Genomic DNA, 19,107 nt, shown 5'->3' on the forward strand with positions numbered 1-19,107 from the left:
TGTCCTTGAGCCCCTAACTGGCTTCTAGAAGGGGTTCTCTGTGGTGCCCTTTTTCCCACAAATAAGAAAAGTGGTCTGTCTAGAAATTTCCAGTCAGTTTCTTTTGTGAATAGTTCCTGGATTTTACATCAGAAATACTTCTTTCTCTGGCAGAGCTCTTTTGGACTAGCAAGAACAACTGCTCTGGTAGCCAACTGAGCTGTGAAACTTCAGGGTGCCAAAGGGCAGGCTTCCCCATGGGACATCTTGTTAATGCTTCCTTCCTTTTTGTATCAGGTGTTAGACTTTACTGAAACCAGGAATGTATACCTCAACTTATTTGGAAATGCTGATCATGCCAGTGCTGATGATGAGCCAGGTGAGAAGGAGCTGAGAGGACTAGAGCTGGATGCAAGATACAGACATGTAGACATGAAACTTCGCTTGTTTTGTGCAATGACTTGTTCACTTAGCTGATATGTGCTGTTAGGACTTCAGAGGGGCCAGGATGACCAGAAGGGGCACAAATGCCACTGGAATTAATGAACTGCCCTGCAATGTGTGAACTTCACCAGACCCCCAGTAGAAGCTAGACAGGCTTAACCAACACCTCTAACTAACAGAGCAATGGGGGCTTCTGAGGGAAGCTAAGCCACCCCCCATGTGTCACCTATATGTGACTGTGCCAGGTCTAGCCAAACTATAATTGGCTGGACCAGGGCAGCCCTGAGCAGGAGCCTGTGTGGGAGCACTGAGCTCTGGATCATCTGCCTGCCTGCCTCCCACAGCCATGCCTGTGCCCTTAAGTTTGGGCAGTGCTGGTCTCTGCTGAGATTTTCCAAACTTGTTTTCCTGCTGTGACCCAGGCTTGCCTTGAGCTGTGTAACTACCAGCAGTGCCATGCCTGGCTGATTCACAGGTCTGGCAGATGATGCTTGTCTTTGGCTGCAGCACATCGGTGATTTCCCTGCCACAGTGTAAGGCAGCATTGCTCAATGCTGGCAGCTCTCTTGCCTTTGATATTGTGAGACTTTCCAGGCAAGGTGATTGCATCTCCAGGTGTCAGCTTTCAGCCACCCTGGGGAATTCCCAGGTTTTGTGCAAGACTTCCTCTTTTTAAAGCCCCCTGCCTTTGCCTGCCTGAGGCCTCCTCTTGGGTGACTTCCAGGCTCCAGACATGGGCCTTCCTAAAACTTGTGCCTCTGCTGTGCTTTTGGTGCTGTCTGCTCTGGGGGCCTGTGCCATGGACACCTATGTTGCAGCTGTCTATGAGCACAACGTGGTCTTGTCAGAGGACACTGAAGTGCCAGTTTCTTCTGAGGAGGCCTTGATGCTGATGGAGAAAAATATCGCAATTTTGGAAGCAGCTGTCAAGGAAGCAGCCAGACAGGTATTATGAAATCATTAAGAGACGTTCCTTTGAGTGAACGCTGACCATTTTTTATTGTCTTAATGGTGTTTGTATGTTGGTACCAGGGTGCCAATATCATTGTGACTCCTGAAGACGGCATTTACGGATGGGTCTTCACAAGGGAAACAATATACCCTTATCTTGAGGATATCCCAGACCCACAGGTGGACTGGATTCCGTGTGTTCATCCTGGAAGGTATCATCCCTGTTATACATGGGGGAACAGTCTGAAGGGAAAGACAGCTAGGAGTGGTTGTTGATAGTTTTAAATGTCTTGGAGCACGTTCTGTGAAATGAAGCCAAGTTAAGACATCATGTAGTTGCCAAAAATAGCTTTGGACAACTTTCTTCATAATTTTTCTCTGCCATTTTTTTCTCACTGTAATTCTTTTTATTCTAGTTTAGTATACCAGGAAGGTTGAGATTTATTTAAGAGAAAAATAAATACACAGAATCTACATTTTAGTAAGGTATTCTATGCATGTTGTAGAAAACGTTTAAAATATAGGAATATTAGGAATATTTGTGAATAAAATAACAGATACTACTGAAAGAGTATACTGCTCAATTTAAAACTTGCATTTTTGAATTGTGTTATGGCAGCCTTTTTATTCTGTTATTTTCCTTAATAAATTGCACCATTTTTTGAAGCTGCAGTAGACAGGTAACAAAACACACCACAGAAGAAACAAATCCTAAGCTACCTTGGCACATCAGCCACATGGAGAGCTGGAGCAGAACGGCTGAAATTAGCCCATGTGTGGGTGTAACTTCAGCGCTGTGCCACACACCGGCACCAGAACGGAGACTTGAAGGTGTGAAGATCTGCTTCCACTGCAAGGAAGCCCCTGTGTTCCTCAGTTAATGTGAGGTGATGGGAGCATTTCAGCTGCTAAGCTCTGAAGCGGGGCTCTCTTCTGTCAAGTAACAAGAAACAAGTCTCCTTTCAGATATGACTATAAGATCTATTGGTCTGGTGATCTGTGGTCTTAACATTGGAATATTTTCATTTTGAATGGTTTTGATGTTCTACTTCTGTCTTCCTTCCCTGCTGATTAGGTTTGCTCCCTCACCTGTGCTGGAAAGACTGAGCTGTCTGGCGAGGAGTAACTCTATCTATGTGGTTGCAAATATGGGGGACAAGAAACCATGTAATTCCAGTGATCCGAGGTGCCCAAGTGATGGCCACTATCAGTACAATACCAATGTAGTCTTTGACTCAGAAGGGAAACTGGTGGCTCGTTATCACAAGGTGAGAGAATTTTACAATGTTCAGTTAAGTGCATGATTCTCAGGAGATTGAAGATGTGAACAGAAGATGCTTCCTGGGCTTAAATGTATTTCTACATAGAGTCATAATAGACCAAGTGTAAGAGGGCAGGTGGAAGCCACTGCCACTATTCTGAATTTAAAAGCAAGTAATTAAATGAGTAGTAAAGCTCAATAAACTCTATTTTTTACTGCATCTCTATAGGGAGTGACACATAAGATATTTAAACATTAACATCCTAAATAAACTCATCCTAACTAAATACAAATCCCCTGTACTGGTCAAATCAGAAGCACCAGATATTTGTGGTTGACTTCTCTTGCAGTGGTAGGAGTTCTCCTATTTGAAATTAACATATAGCACACGCACAAAACATATTTTCCATTACTTGTATTTATGTGAATGATTCAATGTTCATTTAACTCAGATGGTTTGATTTATTTTCTAATATTTTATTTTCTCCATTCTTTTTTTCTTTTCCATGAGCAGTACAACCTTTTTGTGACAGAGAAACAGTTTAATTACCCCAAGGATCCAGGATTTGTGACTTTCAACACATCCTTTGGCTACTTTGGCATTTTCACTTGTGCAGACATACTCTACCATGACCCAGCTGTGGTCTTGGCAAGCAGATTTCAGGTTGACACCATTCTGTTCCCAACTGCCTGGGTGAACACCCTTCCACTGTTATCAGCAGTCCAGTTCCATTCCGCGTGGGCCATGGGAATGGGCGTCAACTTCCTTTCAGCAAATACGCACAACTCCACTTTAGATATGACAGGTAACATGACAGTGCTCTCATTGATCCTCGTTCTCATGGGCAACACTTGTATCTGAGTAGTGCAGCTGACCTGAGCAGAAATTGCCATCAGCTTTAAGCATGCATACTCGTGTCAACAGGATTAGGACAAGAGAACTTGTAAAGTTCTTGATGTAAAGGAAATAAAATTGTGCTGTGTAAGAACTTGGAAATGCTTAAGTTGACTACAACGCCTCTAGTCTTTGTTAAATAATCAGTCCTGTGAGTTTATGAGTGTTACTTTTCATCTTCTGACCCTGATGTTTATAGATGTTTTGGCCACGTGAAGACCCAAACTTCGTTTTCTCCACTAGATGGAACCCTAACTCTGAGAAATGTTCCTTTGAGTTCTGCAACTAGTACTTCTGGGCTGGGGACCTTGTGTCACATTTTCTTGGCAGGCTTTGTTTCCACTGTAAATTTTTCCTGAGCAGATGCTAGAAGCCAAGCACAAATTTTGTGTGCATCTGTTTGCAGAATTGGGAGAAACTTACTGCTAAAATGTAGCTTTAAACTTTGCCATCCAAATAAAAGGAGATATGAGCCATTCCTTTAGTTCTCACTTGTTGATGACCCTATGTCATACAACTCATACTCTTTACAAATAGGTTTTACTCTGGACTTTAAAGATTTCTCTAGTTATGTAAAGTGCTTGCATAAAGATGTGAATTTTGGTAATATCTTTTCCTTACAGAACTTTTTGATTTGACAGTATTACCACCCATTTTAATCAGAACTGCTGATTTCTAATGCAGTTAAAGAAGAATGCAAAACTTCAGCCACTTAAATCATATATAATCAGGACACTAATCTTGTCACTTACAATACATGAAACATCAGAGTTTGCCCTACTTTCCATTGATGGCAAAAAACATTAGGTTAAGATTGCAGTCTGTGAAGGGTCAATTTAGTTTCAAAACAGTCTGGTAAATGTTAGAATTAAATTTTGCACATACATAATTAGTGACTTATGCTTACCTGTCCCATATATTTGCTTTCAGATTAGAAACTTTCTGGTGTTATGTGTTTGCAGGGAGTGGTATTTATGCCCCAGATGGTCCAAAAGCATATTACTACAGTACTGAAATGGATAATGGTCACCTTTTGGTGACAGAACTGAGTTCACGCCCACGTCTCTCTCCCGACTATCCTGCTGCTGTTAACTGGACATTGTACGCCAGCCAGACCAAACAGCTTCCATCAAATAAACACTCTTTCAGTGGGGTCGTTTACCATGATCTCTTCTCCTTTACGGAACTCACTGAATCTGAGGGAAATTGTGCCATTTGCCAGCCCGACCTCTGTTGCCATCTGAGTTACAAGATGGTAGAGAAGCAGCAAGACGAAGTTTATGTCCTGGGTGCCTTTGATGGTCTACATGTTGTTGAAGGAGAATATTATTTGCAGGTAGGAATTTTTTGCTCTTACTTGAACAGTGGGAAGGCTGCAATACTCTCTTTGCAGTCTGTTTGCATTTGTTTTATTTTTTTTATTTGGGGCATTTAAGACAAGGCATTTTTCAGCCTCCCCCCCCCCCCCAAACATTTGTTCTCTTCATGATACATTTTTACTTCATTAGGGGTGTTAATCTGCTTTTCTGTGTTATAAATGATGGAAGTGTAGACCCTGGGTTGACCCTATGCTGTAACACTCTTAAAGGTGAGGTCACCCAGCAGTTTTGGCAAGAACAGGACAAGATAGGTATGTATGCTTCTCTGTGCTGATTGTAATTTCTGCAACACATCTTTCAGAAGTTGCTCTTCAGGTTTTTCAGGTTGTAGGTTTGGCAGGATTGATTTATTGCTGAGGAGAGACCTTATTGCTCCCTGCAGCTACCTGAAAGGAGGTTGTGGTGAGGTGGAGGTTAGGTCAGTCTCTTCTCCCAAGTGACAGGACATGAAGAAGTGGCCTCAAGTTGTGCCAGGGGAGGTTTAGATTGGTTACTGATAAAAATATCTTCACTGAAAGGATTGTCAAGCATTGGAACAGGCTGCCCAGGGAAGTGGTTGAGTAACCATCCCTGAAGTATTTAAAGAATGTGTAGATGTGGTGCTTAGGGACATGGTTTAGTGGTTGGTTTGGCAGTGCTGGGTAATGCTTGCACTTCATATCTTAAAGGTCTTTTTAACCTAAATGATTTTATGATTGTAAGGAGGTTTCTGTATATGTGTACAAAAAGGAGAGAAGAACATATTGCTCTCTCTGTCTTCATAGGGATGCTCTTGTAAAAAGAAAGCTGTTTTCTGCTCAGTGGTTTGTACCATTGTGCTGATGCGATTATCTAAAATGTGGTTATCTAAAAAAATTAAGACAATAAATAAGGATATACCATTTGTATTCACTTGGCTTGGCAGTGTATTGGTTCTTCAAAATTATGGTTAGGCTTTTTTTTAGTGTGATATAAATCTTTTCTATATACACAGAAATATATATAGAGAACTATATGGACTGTATAATAAATAAATGCATAGATGTATCAGAGCATTTTTTCATCATGATAGCTTTTCTTCTATCAAATCCAGCTCTCAGTTGCTGAAAGCTTAGTGGTGTTTTACCTTCCTGTCTCCTCCTCCCCGCAGATCTGCACACTGCTCAAGTGCCCAAGCACAAACCTGAGCACGTGTGGGCAGCCCGTGGAGATGGCTCAGACCAAGTTTGAGATGTTCTCCCTCAGCGGCACGTTTGGCACCAGCTACGTCTTCCCAGAAGTGCTGTACAGCGGGGTGCAGCTGGCCCCCGGGGAGTTCGAGGTAATGGGACACCCTTGTGATTTGTCAGACATCAGTGGTCAGAAAGCCACTACAAGACACAGGAGCAACTTAGTTGTTATCAGTGTCCTCTGTCCTCTGCCTTGAGTTCAAGGCAGCTTTATTTCTGTCTGATTTTCCTGCTTGTATTCATACAGTAAGTCCACCCTGGCAATTCTCTTCTTCCCTCTTCCCCCAAAACCTCTAGAACAAGATCTCCCTCAGCACAGAAATGTAGTTCTTCTCAGGTGTCCTGCTAGCTCCAATTGAGACTGGAGCTCTCTCAACTAGATCAGCGTTAATGAAGATAGGATTTTGTGTTTGCCATGCAGTAGTGCTGCTGTGATGATGCTCCTGCTTATTTTCCTTTTTCATAACCAGGTGCTAACTGATGGACGTCTGAGAAGTCGGGCTCCTACATCAAAGCCAGTTTTGAGTGTAACACTCTTTGGGAGGTGGTACGAAAAGGACCCTCCACACACACATCAAGCTTCACCATGATTTCACTGCAGATCCTTTAAGACTTCATCTGCTTGTTTCTGTAATGCTAATTAATCACAAATAATGGTAATTATTACTAACAATGGTAATTAATACTAATATTCATATTATAACGGCATTCTATTTCTCAAGTTGCCTTATCTAACAGCATAGTCACTGCACATTGATTTATTGACTTGATTCTGCAGCTAAAAGAAATATTCCACTGGACTCTTGTGTATGTGTTTTTATATGATAGCTTTGGTCAGCATAAGCTTGGCCTTAACACTGGGAACCATAGAAAATAAATTCCTCTGACTTTAGTGCTGTGAATTCAGTGGATTGTGCCCCAGTAAAAACCAGCCTTTAATTATTTGAAATTTTTGGTGGAATATTAGAAGCCATTTCCACAACGCTGTTCCCACCCCACTTCTGAACATACACTTTTGTAAACAGGAGATTAACAGAACCTTTGAGGATTCTTATTTCCTTTGGAAAAGTAAACAAGTCTCAAAAACATGTTCCTTCAAGAAACAGTCCTTCAGCTCGGCACACTGTAGCAGGGTGTTACCACACCCTGGCCTAACTCACAGCTGGAGGAGCCTACTTAAATCTTTCTGGTGACATTTTTAGGGTGTGGAAAATTTCCCTAGCACAGAATTGTTGATAACTGTTTGAGCATCAAAAATGCTCAAAACAGGGAATTTTTCAGGAGCATGTCTGTCTTCCCATTGAATGGTTGCTCGTAGCAGTGCGAGGGAGAGTTGGGACTGTGCCGGCAGGTGTTGGGTGAGGCGAGGGAACAGCTGGAACAGGTGGGACACGCTGGCACGTGTGCGGATGTGGGCAGGGCAGACTGTACTTCTTAGGCAAGTGGACTGGATTACTTTGTGTGTCCCAGCTAAGATTTCTATCCGTGCCTAATTCTGTTGTTTGATCTGCAGGTTTGTTTGGAATTACAAACATTGTTTGATTTAATCTGACCAAAAAAATTAGGAAATAAAAAAAAAAAAAAAAAGACTTGTAGGAGGCAAAATCCATCTCTTTTTTTGTTTTTTAACAAAGGGAATGTTTTAAATACAAAGTAGAAGTATCAAAGGGAAACCCTCTGCAATTCACATAGTAGACGTAATGGGAAACATTCTAGAGTTTGGGCAGGAAAAGCACCGTATCTTTAAATTTATATCTGCGCCCTAGAAAAGGTGTCCTGTTACGGCGTAAGTAACCCCAGTAAGCGCTGCTGCCAGAAGTGAGCGCCTTCTGACTTCCCGACTCCCGCTCGCATGCGCTCAGTGCCCGGCAGTGATTGCGTGGCTGCCGGAGTGACCTTTCACACAGCCCTCTCCAGGGCAGGCTTAACCCTTGGAATGCGCACCGCTCTTCCTCACGCTCCCCCTAAGCACAAGACAAGAAGCAGGACCGCACTCTGACGCCAGACTCCCTCTGCAGCTGAGCTCATTTAGCACCAAATCGCATCCTGTTTCACAGAGTAAGTGCTCAGGTAACCCCCACCTTCAGGCAGTAGCAGGGATGGGGGCAGGTGCAGTACAGGCGTGGGAAGAGTGGAGTGGGAGGAGAGAGGGGTGGAAAGTAGGCGGAGCTCTAGATAAGTTTCCCCTTACATTGTCCACAGGCGCGTATAACCCGGCCCAGGGCAGTTTTCTTCAGTTTGTTCAGTGGATTTGTTTGGTGGACTGGTGTCAGTTCCTTGTTCCTGGGTGTCATAGGTTAGCAAGCATAGTCCCGGAAGGGATGTCCTTGCTAAGGGGTGCTTACAGCTTCCTCTGGGATCTGATAGAACCTGCGAGAGGGAGCGAGATCGTTGCCCGCATTCTCCTGATTCTTATCTCACAGCAGATAAACAGTAATGAGTATTTTGGACCAAACCACTACACTAGGCGAGCTCCCAGCTCTGCAGGAAGGAGGGCAGCGGTGCTTGCTGGTGCAGAGGCAAACAGGGACAACTCCCCTGCACCTTGTCCCAGCAGTGGGACTCGGATTTTGTGGAGCATTCCCCTAGAACTGCGTCTGTAACTATTTCTGCTCAGCCCTGGCAGGGCAGTCACCTTTCTGGCTGGTGTCCTCACTAGTGCTAAACCAGGCAGCATTTGCTACTTTTCCTGCACGCCGATATCAACCACTGACTGTGGTTGATGTGATTCAACCTATGTTTGATTTGGTAAAAAAGTGAGGCAGAGAGGGAGGGAGGAAGGCTTCCAAGCTCCATTAGTTCAAGTGTCACTGAAAGCTCTAGTGCAGCCTTTAAAAGGCTTGTATTCATTGTACTGACTGAGCATGCTGTATCTAGTAATGTGTGTGGAGAAGTACTTTGGGGTGAACATCACCATTGATAGAAATCAATGTTCCGAATGGTTGAAACTCTCAGTCAGCAGTACTCTGTGAGAGACCACTGTGGTATCTGCATTCATCCGCAGGTCTGTCTTTTCTGAATCAGCTCTCCAGTGACAGTCTGCTGTAGCTGAAAGCAGCCAGCCTGTTCTGCTTCCTGCTGCTCAGATAGCCTTTTCCAAATGAGAATACTGCAAATACAAGGAAGTCAAAAAATGGAAAATGTCTCAGCCAGAAATGGATTTGAAATGAATTGAAGATTAAAAGTGAGCAGAGCATGTTCCTGGGGACAGGAAGGGTGTGCAGAGGAGCAGGCATGCTACTGCACCAGGTGAAATAGCCTGCTCTTTTGCTTCAGGCTAGCAAGAGCCAGGCAATGAGGTACTTCCATGCCTTATTTCAGAGGAAAAATTCTGTCCAGATTAATATTTTCTGGTGGAAGGCTGTTGGAAAGTGATGCACGGCTAAACAGAAATGACTGGGAGAGACACTGGGATTAACTCAAGGGACAGTTCTGTTGCTGGGGTGTTGAGTGTATGACATCTAGGTACAGTGGGATGCTAATGCAATTTCTTTGGTCTAAAGAAACTCAGAAGCAAGCTGCACATACTGACACATAGCACAGGAATTGAGGAATATGAAGATACTAAAATAAAGACGTTTTTAAGACATCCTTGAGCTCTGTCATGCTAGGTCCTCTGCAGGATAGCAGTGGAGTAAACTGTCTCAAAGCAGCCAAAGTGAACTTGCTCATAGTGATTAATCAGACCTATTAAATGATTTACTGTGTACTGCAATACTTTCCTATACGTCACACTTGGTTCCAATGCAGTGCTTTAACAGACCTGCAGTTCATTCCTCCCTCTCTCAAATTAAACTTTGTCCCCTTTCTCTTTTCTGTGCATATTCCTTTTGCACTGTTTGTCCAGAGCACTGCAGGAGCTGGGAGGTTCCAGCCATGCTCCCTTGCCAGGCTCTCCTGCCTGCTGTGGTGCTTGCACTCACAGCCCTTCAGGCCCTTGCCTCTGACACCTTCATCGCAGCCGTCTACGAGCATGCCGTCATCCTGCCTGATCCCACCGAGGAGCCCATTTCCCCCGATGATGCTTTGGCCCTGATGAACAAAAACATGGATGTCTTGGAAAGGGCCATCAAGGAAGCTGCCCAGAAGGTATGGGGGTGCCGTGAGGGTTGTCCATCAGTGTTTTTCTGCTCCTGCTGACCCTCCTGGTTGTCTGTTGATGGGTGTCCTTTTAACGGAGCCTGTTGTGACAGGGTGCCCACATCATTGTGACTCCTGAAGATGGCATCTACGGCTGGCGATTCACAAGAGAATCCATCTACCCTTACCTGGAGGATATCCCTGATCCGGTGGTGAATTGGATTCCCTGCACTGACCCCTCAAGGTGATTCCTTCTGCAGTGCTTTATGTGATTTCAAACTATTATCTCCTGGAGTCTTGAGCAGCTCACACTAAATGACTGAGAACTGCTAATGCCTGTGACGTAAGTTTTAATTAAAATTGAGTATGAAGGTAGTTACATGGTTAAATATATAGCATGTCCATGACTAATTGATAAGGGAAACATTAAATTTTTTTTTTTTTAATTAGACACTTTAAGGAGAAATTCAAACAACATACAGAATTTGGGTTACTAAAAGTTGAGTAAATGTCTTTTTTCAATGCCAGAATATCCTGCTTCTCATTCTGCTTTTGGTTTTTCCACACTATTTTGAATAGAACTGACCGTAAATTATTAACACTAGTATTTCTTTGGTTTTCTGGTTTATTTGTCCTTTACAAATGATGTGTTGAAACAAAAGCATACAGACCATTTTTGTGGGCAGCCAAGAACTAGTTGCTGAGCAGATAATAAGAGGTGATGAGGTCAGTAGTTAAAGTCCAAACTTCTAAATGATAACAACACAGAAACTTTTAATCTTGGTTTTCCACAATTAAGGCAAGATAAAGTCTGAACTGCTAGAGTCTCTGTGCTGTAAAACATGATCTGTCATTCAAGCAGCATATGCCAGCAGTGACAAGCCAACCTACAGCTGAGCACTGGACTCTAGACTTCTACAGCAAGTAATAACTGTTCAGCCATGGAATTACAGCCGTGGTCTGCCCTTTTCACCACAGCTTTCTACACCTGCTTGATGAGGAGGAGCTTAGAGCATGTTATTATATCTGTGAGGATATAATAACTCAGTGCTTCCAAGAAGAAGAGTCACAATGGGGAGTAGCGTAGGATGTGCAACCTTTTTCTGAGCTATAAGTAGCTAAAATATACCGTCTTTCAGTGAAGGTGGAGTGTGGGGTGGCAGCGTGTCTAAGCAGGTCTTTATTCTCGCGCATCACACGGGTTTTGCAGAGGTGATCTGCATGCCTCCTCTGTTCCAAATCAGGGGTTTCACTAGCGGCTTTTGGGACTATAACACTTGCCATCAGTGTCTGGCATGCCTTATTCCTTGGTGCTGTATGTGTATCTTGCATGGTGGTGCTCCTTGTGCGACCCACGCACACCTTGCAAAGCCGTAGGCATTGCCACACTACAGAGGGGGATGGCTGCTCTCTTTATGGCCTGGTATGGGTGCTTCAGAGGTGCTGCCAGTTTCTGGCACATGGACCCTGACATATCTTGAAATTAATAGCCCACTGCTCTTCATGCCATGGTTACAGGTCTGTGTGCTCCTGTCCATGGGAGGAGATGAATTGCTGAATTGCCTTGACCATAGCATCTGCACTATTCCACAGCTCAACTCTGCTTAGCGTGCTAAGGGCCCAGAGCTGCAGTCCTCAGGTGTCAGTATGCCTGATCCTAAAATATTCGCTTGTGTGACACCAAGCTAGTGTCTTCCTCTGCCCAGAGATGTCTCTCCTGCCCTTGCCCAGCCTGAGGTTTATCTGTTTACTGCAGAGCATGTTCCAGGTGCTGGAGGGGACTGTCAGGCATGTCCCTGCAGAGGCCAATGGAAGGTCTCCAGGACCTACCCCAGGGTGCAGGAACCAATCTGAGGAAGCACTGCAGCAATTCTGTCTATCTGCCTACCCTGCCGTGGCTGCGGGGTTGGAGGTGCTGCTGGTGTGACCTCAAGCACCTCGGAGATGGACACCACTGACAGCACAAGTTCTGTTAATTTTTTTTTTCTCCTTCCCTAAAATACATTAGATTTGGTCCAGCACCAGTGCAGGAACGACTCAGCTGCATGGCCAGAAATAACTCCATCTATGTGGTTGCAAATATTGGGGACAAGAAGCCCTGTAACTCCAGTGATCCAAATGCCCCAGTGACGGTCGCTACCACTACAATACAGATGTTGTCTTTGACCCACAGGGGAAACTGGTGGCTCGTTACCACAAGGTAAAGTGGCCTTGGAGAGACAGGAACTAATTTCCCACTACTTCCAAAATGTGTCAATTTGAGAAGAGAATTAGATGCCAGTCATTGTCCCCTGCCAGAGTTTTGCTTCTCTTTATAATTTAAAAGAATATCTCTCTTGCTATGAAACATTGATGCCAAATTTGTGTTTGCTGTCATGTTTCTCAGAACAGACTGGAATGAAAAATGATTGCTCTGGTGCAATTTAGGGGCATATGGTTTTGATTGAGTTCCTCAGTTCATTAACTCACTACTACTGGAAATTCTGCTGCTTGAGCAGCTTCAGTTTTCAGTGCCAGCTTTTCACCAGGCTACCACTTCATGTTCCAGGGTTTCAAAATGTTCATCTGTATTTCATCATAGATGAGTAGTCTGATTTCAGAGAGGCAGGACCTTTTTTTCTTTATGCTGTTTTGGCACAGTTTTTGCACAATGGGAATTACTTGAACAAAACAATGGATAGGTGTAAAAAGAGATAAAGACATTAAAACATTTGCACCCAATGACAGTTCTTCTTTCAGTATTAAGTATCTACCTGCAAATTCCATCAAAGCTGTTTATGAATCATGTGCCAGATAACATGCCAATGTGGCTAGAGTGAAGACAGTTTATTTAATGCACTTTGGGCCCAGTATTCATCTGGTTGTTCAGAGATGATGCCAAGATACCAATTTGTGAGCAAACCGGGTGAGTGAAACACTGATAATGCAAGTCTGTCGCCCAGCCTGCCATGGCCCAGGTGCTGAATTACAAGTTAAGTAAACTTGAACTTCTTTTCTGGCTTGGCGTCCATGTTTACTTCCAAACCATCTGGACATGGATAAAGGACTCTTAGTAAACATGTATGTGTAGGAAGAAGGAAAATGTTGGAAAGCTGAGAATGGAGAATGTCACAAACTTCAGTTTTTCTGCTGGCTGAGATCATCTGCCTTTCCCCCATCAGCACAGCCTTTGTTTTCTACTCTGCAGTGTCCCCAGTACTGCCTTGTGCTTCATGCTGGTGCTCTGCACTTCCAGTGCTTCTGGGCATCTCCACACCAAGGTCACCAACTTTGTCTCTTGGCACCAGATCCCCCATGCTTCTCTTACATTACTATTTCTCTTCTAGTTGCATTTGGGTCACCAGAAGTATAAACTAGGTGGGGGGAGTGGAGAGATTATTCTTATGCAGATGACACCAACAGACCTGAAGGCAGCTGGCTGCTTTCCTAGCTAGATGCCAGGGCAATATGCAATATGTGTTCCGTATTTTGGGTACTATGATCATACAATTTTAGCCTGATTTCCTACCTGTGAGGGCTTCCAACATAGGTCAAAAATTTTCTCTAGTCATTCTGAACAGCTTTAGGGAATGACTCCAAGACATATGGTTAGTAAGTGCCTCTAACTGGTTTCTCTATTTTCCTTCCCCTGCAGTATAATCTTTTTATGGGAGAAAGTCAGTTTAATTACCCAAAAGAACCAGAAGCTGTCACCTTTGAGACTCCTTTTGGGAAGTTTGGCATTTTCACTTGCTTTGACATCCTCTTCTATGAGCCTGCCGTGGTCCTGGTGAGCAAGCTGCAGGTGGACACTGTGCTCTTCCCAACAGCTTGGATGAATGTCCTGCCTTTTCTGACTGCAGTTGAGTTTCACTCTGCCTGGGCTATGGGCATGCGTGTCAATGTCTTAGCTGCCAATACTCACAACACCAGCATGGCAATGACAGGTAATTTAATTTTCATTCTGTCGAAAAATCTTTATAACCATGAATCTCTTATTTCCTGTTCTACAAAGTGATTTTGCAGAGGAATATAATGTATTTATCTGGAAGGTGAAGAGTCTAGTCACCAAATTTTAAACCTGATGGATCTCGTTCCTACTGGTTTCATACAAGACATAGCAAAACCCGTAGTGTTTTCTTTGCCCTAGCTTCTTAGGATTATCCTTTCTTTTAATGGCTCTAAACAAGTAGTAGGTTACTGCCCTTATACCAGAACAGAAATATTTGAGGCTTTTAAGGCTCTTTTTCTCTCCACTTCTAAGTCTATGAGTGAATGCCAAACTGTAAATATACTCGTAAACCATATACATGGTTGCATTCATTCTGGCCAGATGAAAGACTTATTTGTATAGCTATATTTAACACTGTTGCGGAAAACCATTAAAAACACATATTCAGGCCTGTTGTAGTAACGCTGCTAAGAAGTCCACATCTTCATTTTAGAATGTAGCATTGATTTTTTTAGACTCAGCTTACGGAAGTAGTATATTTCAGTTAGAGCAGTACCTTCACTGAGATGTGCAACCACAGCACTGTCTTGGGACTTCTCATTTGAAATGCCTGCCAGGCTTCTGCAGTGATGGGTATGACAGACCTTTGATTCCCTCTGTTGCTTGGTACTGCTCAGATGTGAATCACCCATGTGGGGAGGAGTTCTCAGCCAGTGTAAAGGGGCTTGGATAATTGCTCTCTCCTTCTGTTCACCAGGACAGGCTTGTGATACTTGCCTGTGTTGTGTTTTGGATCATCTCAATCAGTAGATGGTCCTTTCACATCAATCAGCCAAGAAAAAAGGAATTATCAACTCTATTGCATACAGGAGAAAAGAAAACTGAGGAGGCCACAAATATAATCATAACATAACATAAAAATAACCAAACATTCTCTGCCTTTGGCTATACTGAGCAGACCTCATCTAAGGGAATAAATGCTATTCTTTGCCAAAGCATGAGCTCTGTGTACCAAGTTTCTAATGGTCGCCTTTGATGAGACTAAAATTACTGTAATCTGTGTAGAATAGTGGATAAGCCATCAGTAGAGCCACTTAGAAGGACAACATGATTTTTTAAATCCTTCCTGGACTGACTATTGCGCTCTCCTCAGGGAGCGGCATTTATGCACCAGCTGGAGCCAGAGCGTACTCCTACAACATGAAAACTGAAGACGGCCACCTCCTCATTGCCGAACTGGATGCACACCCTCGTCTTTCTCCTGCCTCCCCGCCTGCTGTCAGCTGGAACTCATATGCTTTGAGTGTTGAAAGATTCTCACAGAATGACCATGAATTCACTGGAATCATCTTTGAAGACCCCTTTACTTTCACTGAGCTCACTAAGCCTGGGGGGAATCTCACTCTCTGCCAAAAAGACCTCTGCTGTCACTTGAGCTACAAGATGGCAGAGAAAAGAGATGATGAAGTTTATGTGCTGGGTGCTTTTGATGGCCTTCATGTTGTTGAAGGACAGTACTATCTGCAGGTAATTCCTTGGAGAGGGTTACTTACTTTAGGAAGATTATTTACAGGGAGAAACCTTCAGCTCTGTGATGGAAAAAGAGAAGACAATGACCCTCTTCTACACTGGAGTCCTAGTGCCCTGTTTGTTAGTAATGGAAAGAAGCTGCTAAAACTTCCAAGCCTATTTACCTTCAAGTCCAGCAAAGCCAGTGGAGAGGTCTCTAAATGTCTTTTAAATGTCCAGAGTGCACTCACTATTTTTGGGGGTGTGAAATATTGGCTAAATTTAAGTTCTCTTCTGTGAATATCTGCAGTAAATGTTCTGAATCTCCTCTGTTCACAGAATCAGAGAATAGTTAGGGTTGAAAGTGACATCTGAAGATCACATAGTCCAATCCCCCTGCCAGGGCAAGATCACCTAGAGCAGATTACATAGAAACGCATTTGTGTGGGTTTTGAGTGTCTCCGGAGAGGGAGGATCCAAGACCTCGCTGGGCAGCCTGTTCCAGTGCTCTGCCACCCTAAATGTAAAAAAGTTCTTTCTCATGTTGAGGTGAAACTTCTTATGTTTGTATGGCCATTGCTCCTCACCCTGTTGCTGGGCACCACTGAAAAGAGTCTGGCACCATCGTCTTGGCACACACCTTTGAGATATTTGTATATATTGATGAGATCCCTTCTCAGTCTTCTCTAGACTTAACAGGCCCAGCTACCGCAGTCTCTCCTCATAAGAGAGATGCTCCAGACTCTTCATCGTCTTTGTGGCCTCGGCTGGACACTCTCCAGTAGCTCCTTGTCTTTCTTGTACTGAGGAGTCTGGGCACAGTATTCCAGATGTGGTCTCACTGCATCTTCATCAAAGAGTTACTGTTAAAAATCAGTTGATCATAGCTATCTTTATGAGATGCTCTGATAAGTTAGAGTCACAGAGATGTTAATTTTTTGTCATTATCCAAATCATAGCAATGAAGCTTACTTAAATGGCTTATGTCTTTTAGTGGAAATATCCTCTCTTCCTCTCTTTTAATCAAATATGTGGGAAGACAGTGAGTTACATCCTGGTTGTATTTGCTTAAAGCCATATTTGAAAACATCCTTTGCCTTCATAATTAAGTTATTGTGCCAGCAGATTATACTTTTTTTTAGTTACTTCTGTCTGTCAGCATGGCCTTTGTGTACCAGATGGTACAGACTCCGGGATGTGAGACAAGGTGTTATCCAGCAAACAGCTCATCTAATGCTTTTAGGAAGGTAGCTTGAATAAATTCAGTTCTTGGTGAGCTTAGTTGTAAAATTTATTTCAGTGGTTATGGAAGTTGCCAGATAGTCTCTGCCAGTATTGAAAGTTCTAGAGAATACAGGAATTTCTACTCTTCCTTTTTCCCTCAGTATTTTTTCATTTCCTCAGAATATATTCCTTATTTCTCTGCTTATTTGCATTTCAACACAAAACTGTATTTGCTGATGAATAATACTTTTGATTTTTTGCAAATATGCTTCTTTCCCCCAACACCAGACAACTAAAAAACTCTGTCACCTATCAGCAAAACCAGCCAACATCCTTCAAATCATTCCTGAAACAAAGGAGTGCTAGCCCTATTTCATATTTCCTCATGAAGACCATAAACATTTATCAGCTGGATAATTAGCTCTCAGGACAAAAGGGAAACAGCATTTTGATTCCTATTTTCCTCTGTGGACTGCAACTACTAACACAAAACTGTAACAAAAGATGCTAACTTCATCTCCTTGGCCTATATTAACTAGGATTTGGACACAGAACATCTAATTCAGACTTCCCATAGACACCAGGCCATCTAATGAAGTGTCATTAGCAACATGTACAAATATCAGTAAGAGGGCCTGGGTGTACACTTGTACTTGTGGAGGATTTTGTTTCATTTGCCTAAAATTTCCATTCACAAACACATCTTACTAAGACATGTGGGAAAGAAACCTTCAAATAAGATAACTGGCAATTGGAAGAATTAGTGGAAGGGACAGGATTGGGCTTCAGAGATTAAATAAAGTGCTCTGGCTACACTTACATCAGAGACAATCTATTCATAAAATAAGACTAAAGCAATGCAGGTCTGGGATACTCCCAATCAGATCAAAGGGTGAAAAAATAAGCTACAACTGAAAAGAAGTCACCTAAGGATTACGAAAAAGATCCTGTGACTCTCACCTACTCTGACACACATTAGCTTTGATAACACAAGGCTTTCCTACCAGTGTTTCTGTCTTGCTAAATACCTTCCTGTCTCCCCCTCCCCGCAGATCTGCACACTGCTCAAGTGCCCAAGCACAAACCTGAGCACGTGTGGGCAGCCCGTGGAGATGGCTCAGACCAAGTTTGAGATGTTCTCCCTCAGCGGCACGTTTGGCACCAGCTACGTCTTCCCAGAAGTGCTGTACAGCGGGGTGCAGCTGGCCCCCGGGGAGTTCGAGGTAATGGGACACCCTTGTGATTTGTCAGACATCAGTGGTCAGAAAGCCACTACAAGACACAGGAGCAACTTAGTTGTTATCAGTGTCCTCTGTCCTCTGCCTTGAGTTCAAGGCAGCTTTATTTCTGTCTGATTTTCCTGCTTGTATTCATACAGTAAGTCCACCCTGGCAATTCTCTTCTTCCCTCTTCCCCCAAAACCTCTAGAACAAGATCTCCCTCAGCACAGAAATGTAGTTCTTCTCAGGTGTCCTGCTAGCTCCAATTGAGACTGGAGCTCTCTCAACTAGATCAGCGTTAATGAAGATAGGATTTTGTGTTTGCCATGCAGTAGTGCTGCTGTGATGATGCTCCTGCTTATTTTCCTTTTTCATAACCAGGTGCTAACTGATGGACGTCTGAGAAGTCGGGCTCCTACATCAAAGCCAGTTTTGAGTGTAACACTCTTTGGGAGGTGGTACGAAAAGGACCCTCCACACACACATCAAGCTTCACCATGATTTCACTGCAGATCCTTTAAGACTTCATCTGCTTGTTTCTGTAATGCTAAGTAATCACAAATAATGGTAATTATTACTAACAATGGTAATTAATACTAATATTCATATTATAATGGCATTCTATTTCTCAAGTTGCCTTATCTAACAGCATAGTCACTGCACATTGATTTATTGACTTGATTCTGCAGCAAAAAGAAATATTCCACTGGACTCTTGTGTATGTGTTTTTATATGATAGCTTTGGTCAGCATAAGCTTGGCCTTAACACTGGGAACCATAGAAAATAAATTCCTCTGACTTTAGTGCTGTGAATTCAGTGGATTGTGCCCCAGTAAAAACCAGCCTTTAATTATTTGAAATTTTTGGTGGAATATTAGAAGCCATTTCCACAACGCTGTTCCCACCCCACTTCTGAGCACTCACTTTTGTAAACAGGAGATTAACAGAACCTTTGAGGATTCTTATTTCCTTTGGAAAAGTAAACAAGTCTCAAAAACATGTTCCTTCAAGAAACAGTCCTTCAGC

The 19,107-nt window shown here is 43.1% G+C and overlaps 1 protein-coding gene and 1 pseudogene across 1 annotated transcript; both read left to right on the forward strand.

Moving 5' to 3' along the window:
• Nucleotides 1-1,141: 1,141 nt before the first annotated feature.
• Nucleotides 1,142-7,019, forward strand: LOC104690571 (pantetheinase-like). Its single transcript, XM_010401518.4, has 7 exons — nt 1,142-1,369; nt 1,456-1,586; nt 2,450-2,642; nt 3,150-3,441; nt 4,493-4,866; nt 6,039-6,209; nt 6,588-7,019. The coding sequence occupies exons 1-7, from the start codon at nt 1,157-1,159 to the stop codon at nt 6,705-6,707; spliced, it is 1,494 nt and encodes a 497-aa protein (XP_010399820.3). The 5' UTR covers nt 1,142-1,156; the 3' UTR covers nt 6,708-7,019.
• Nucleotides 7,020-9,892: 2,873 nt separating this feature from the next.
• Nucleotides 9,893-18,884, forward strand: LOC120411716 (annotated as a pseudogene).
• Nucleotides 18,885-19,107: the final 223 nt, after the last annotated feature.

The sequence above is a fragment of the Corvus cornix genome, chromosome 3, assembly GCF_000738735.6.
Source record: "Corvus cornix cornix isolate S_Up_H32 chromosome 3, ASM73873v5, whole genome shotgun sequence".
In the NCBI taxonomy this organism is placed as follows: Eukaryota; Metazoa; Chordata; class Aves; order Passeriformes; family Corvidae; genus Corvus; species Corvus cornix.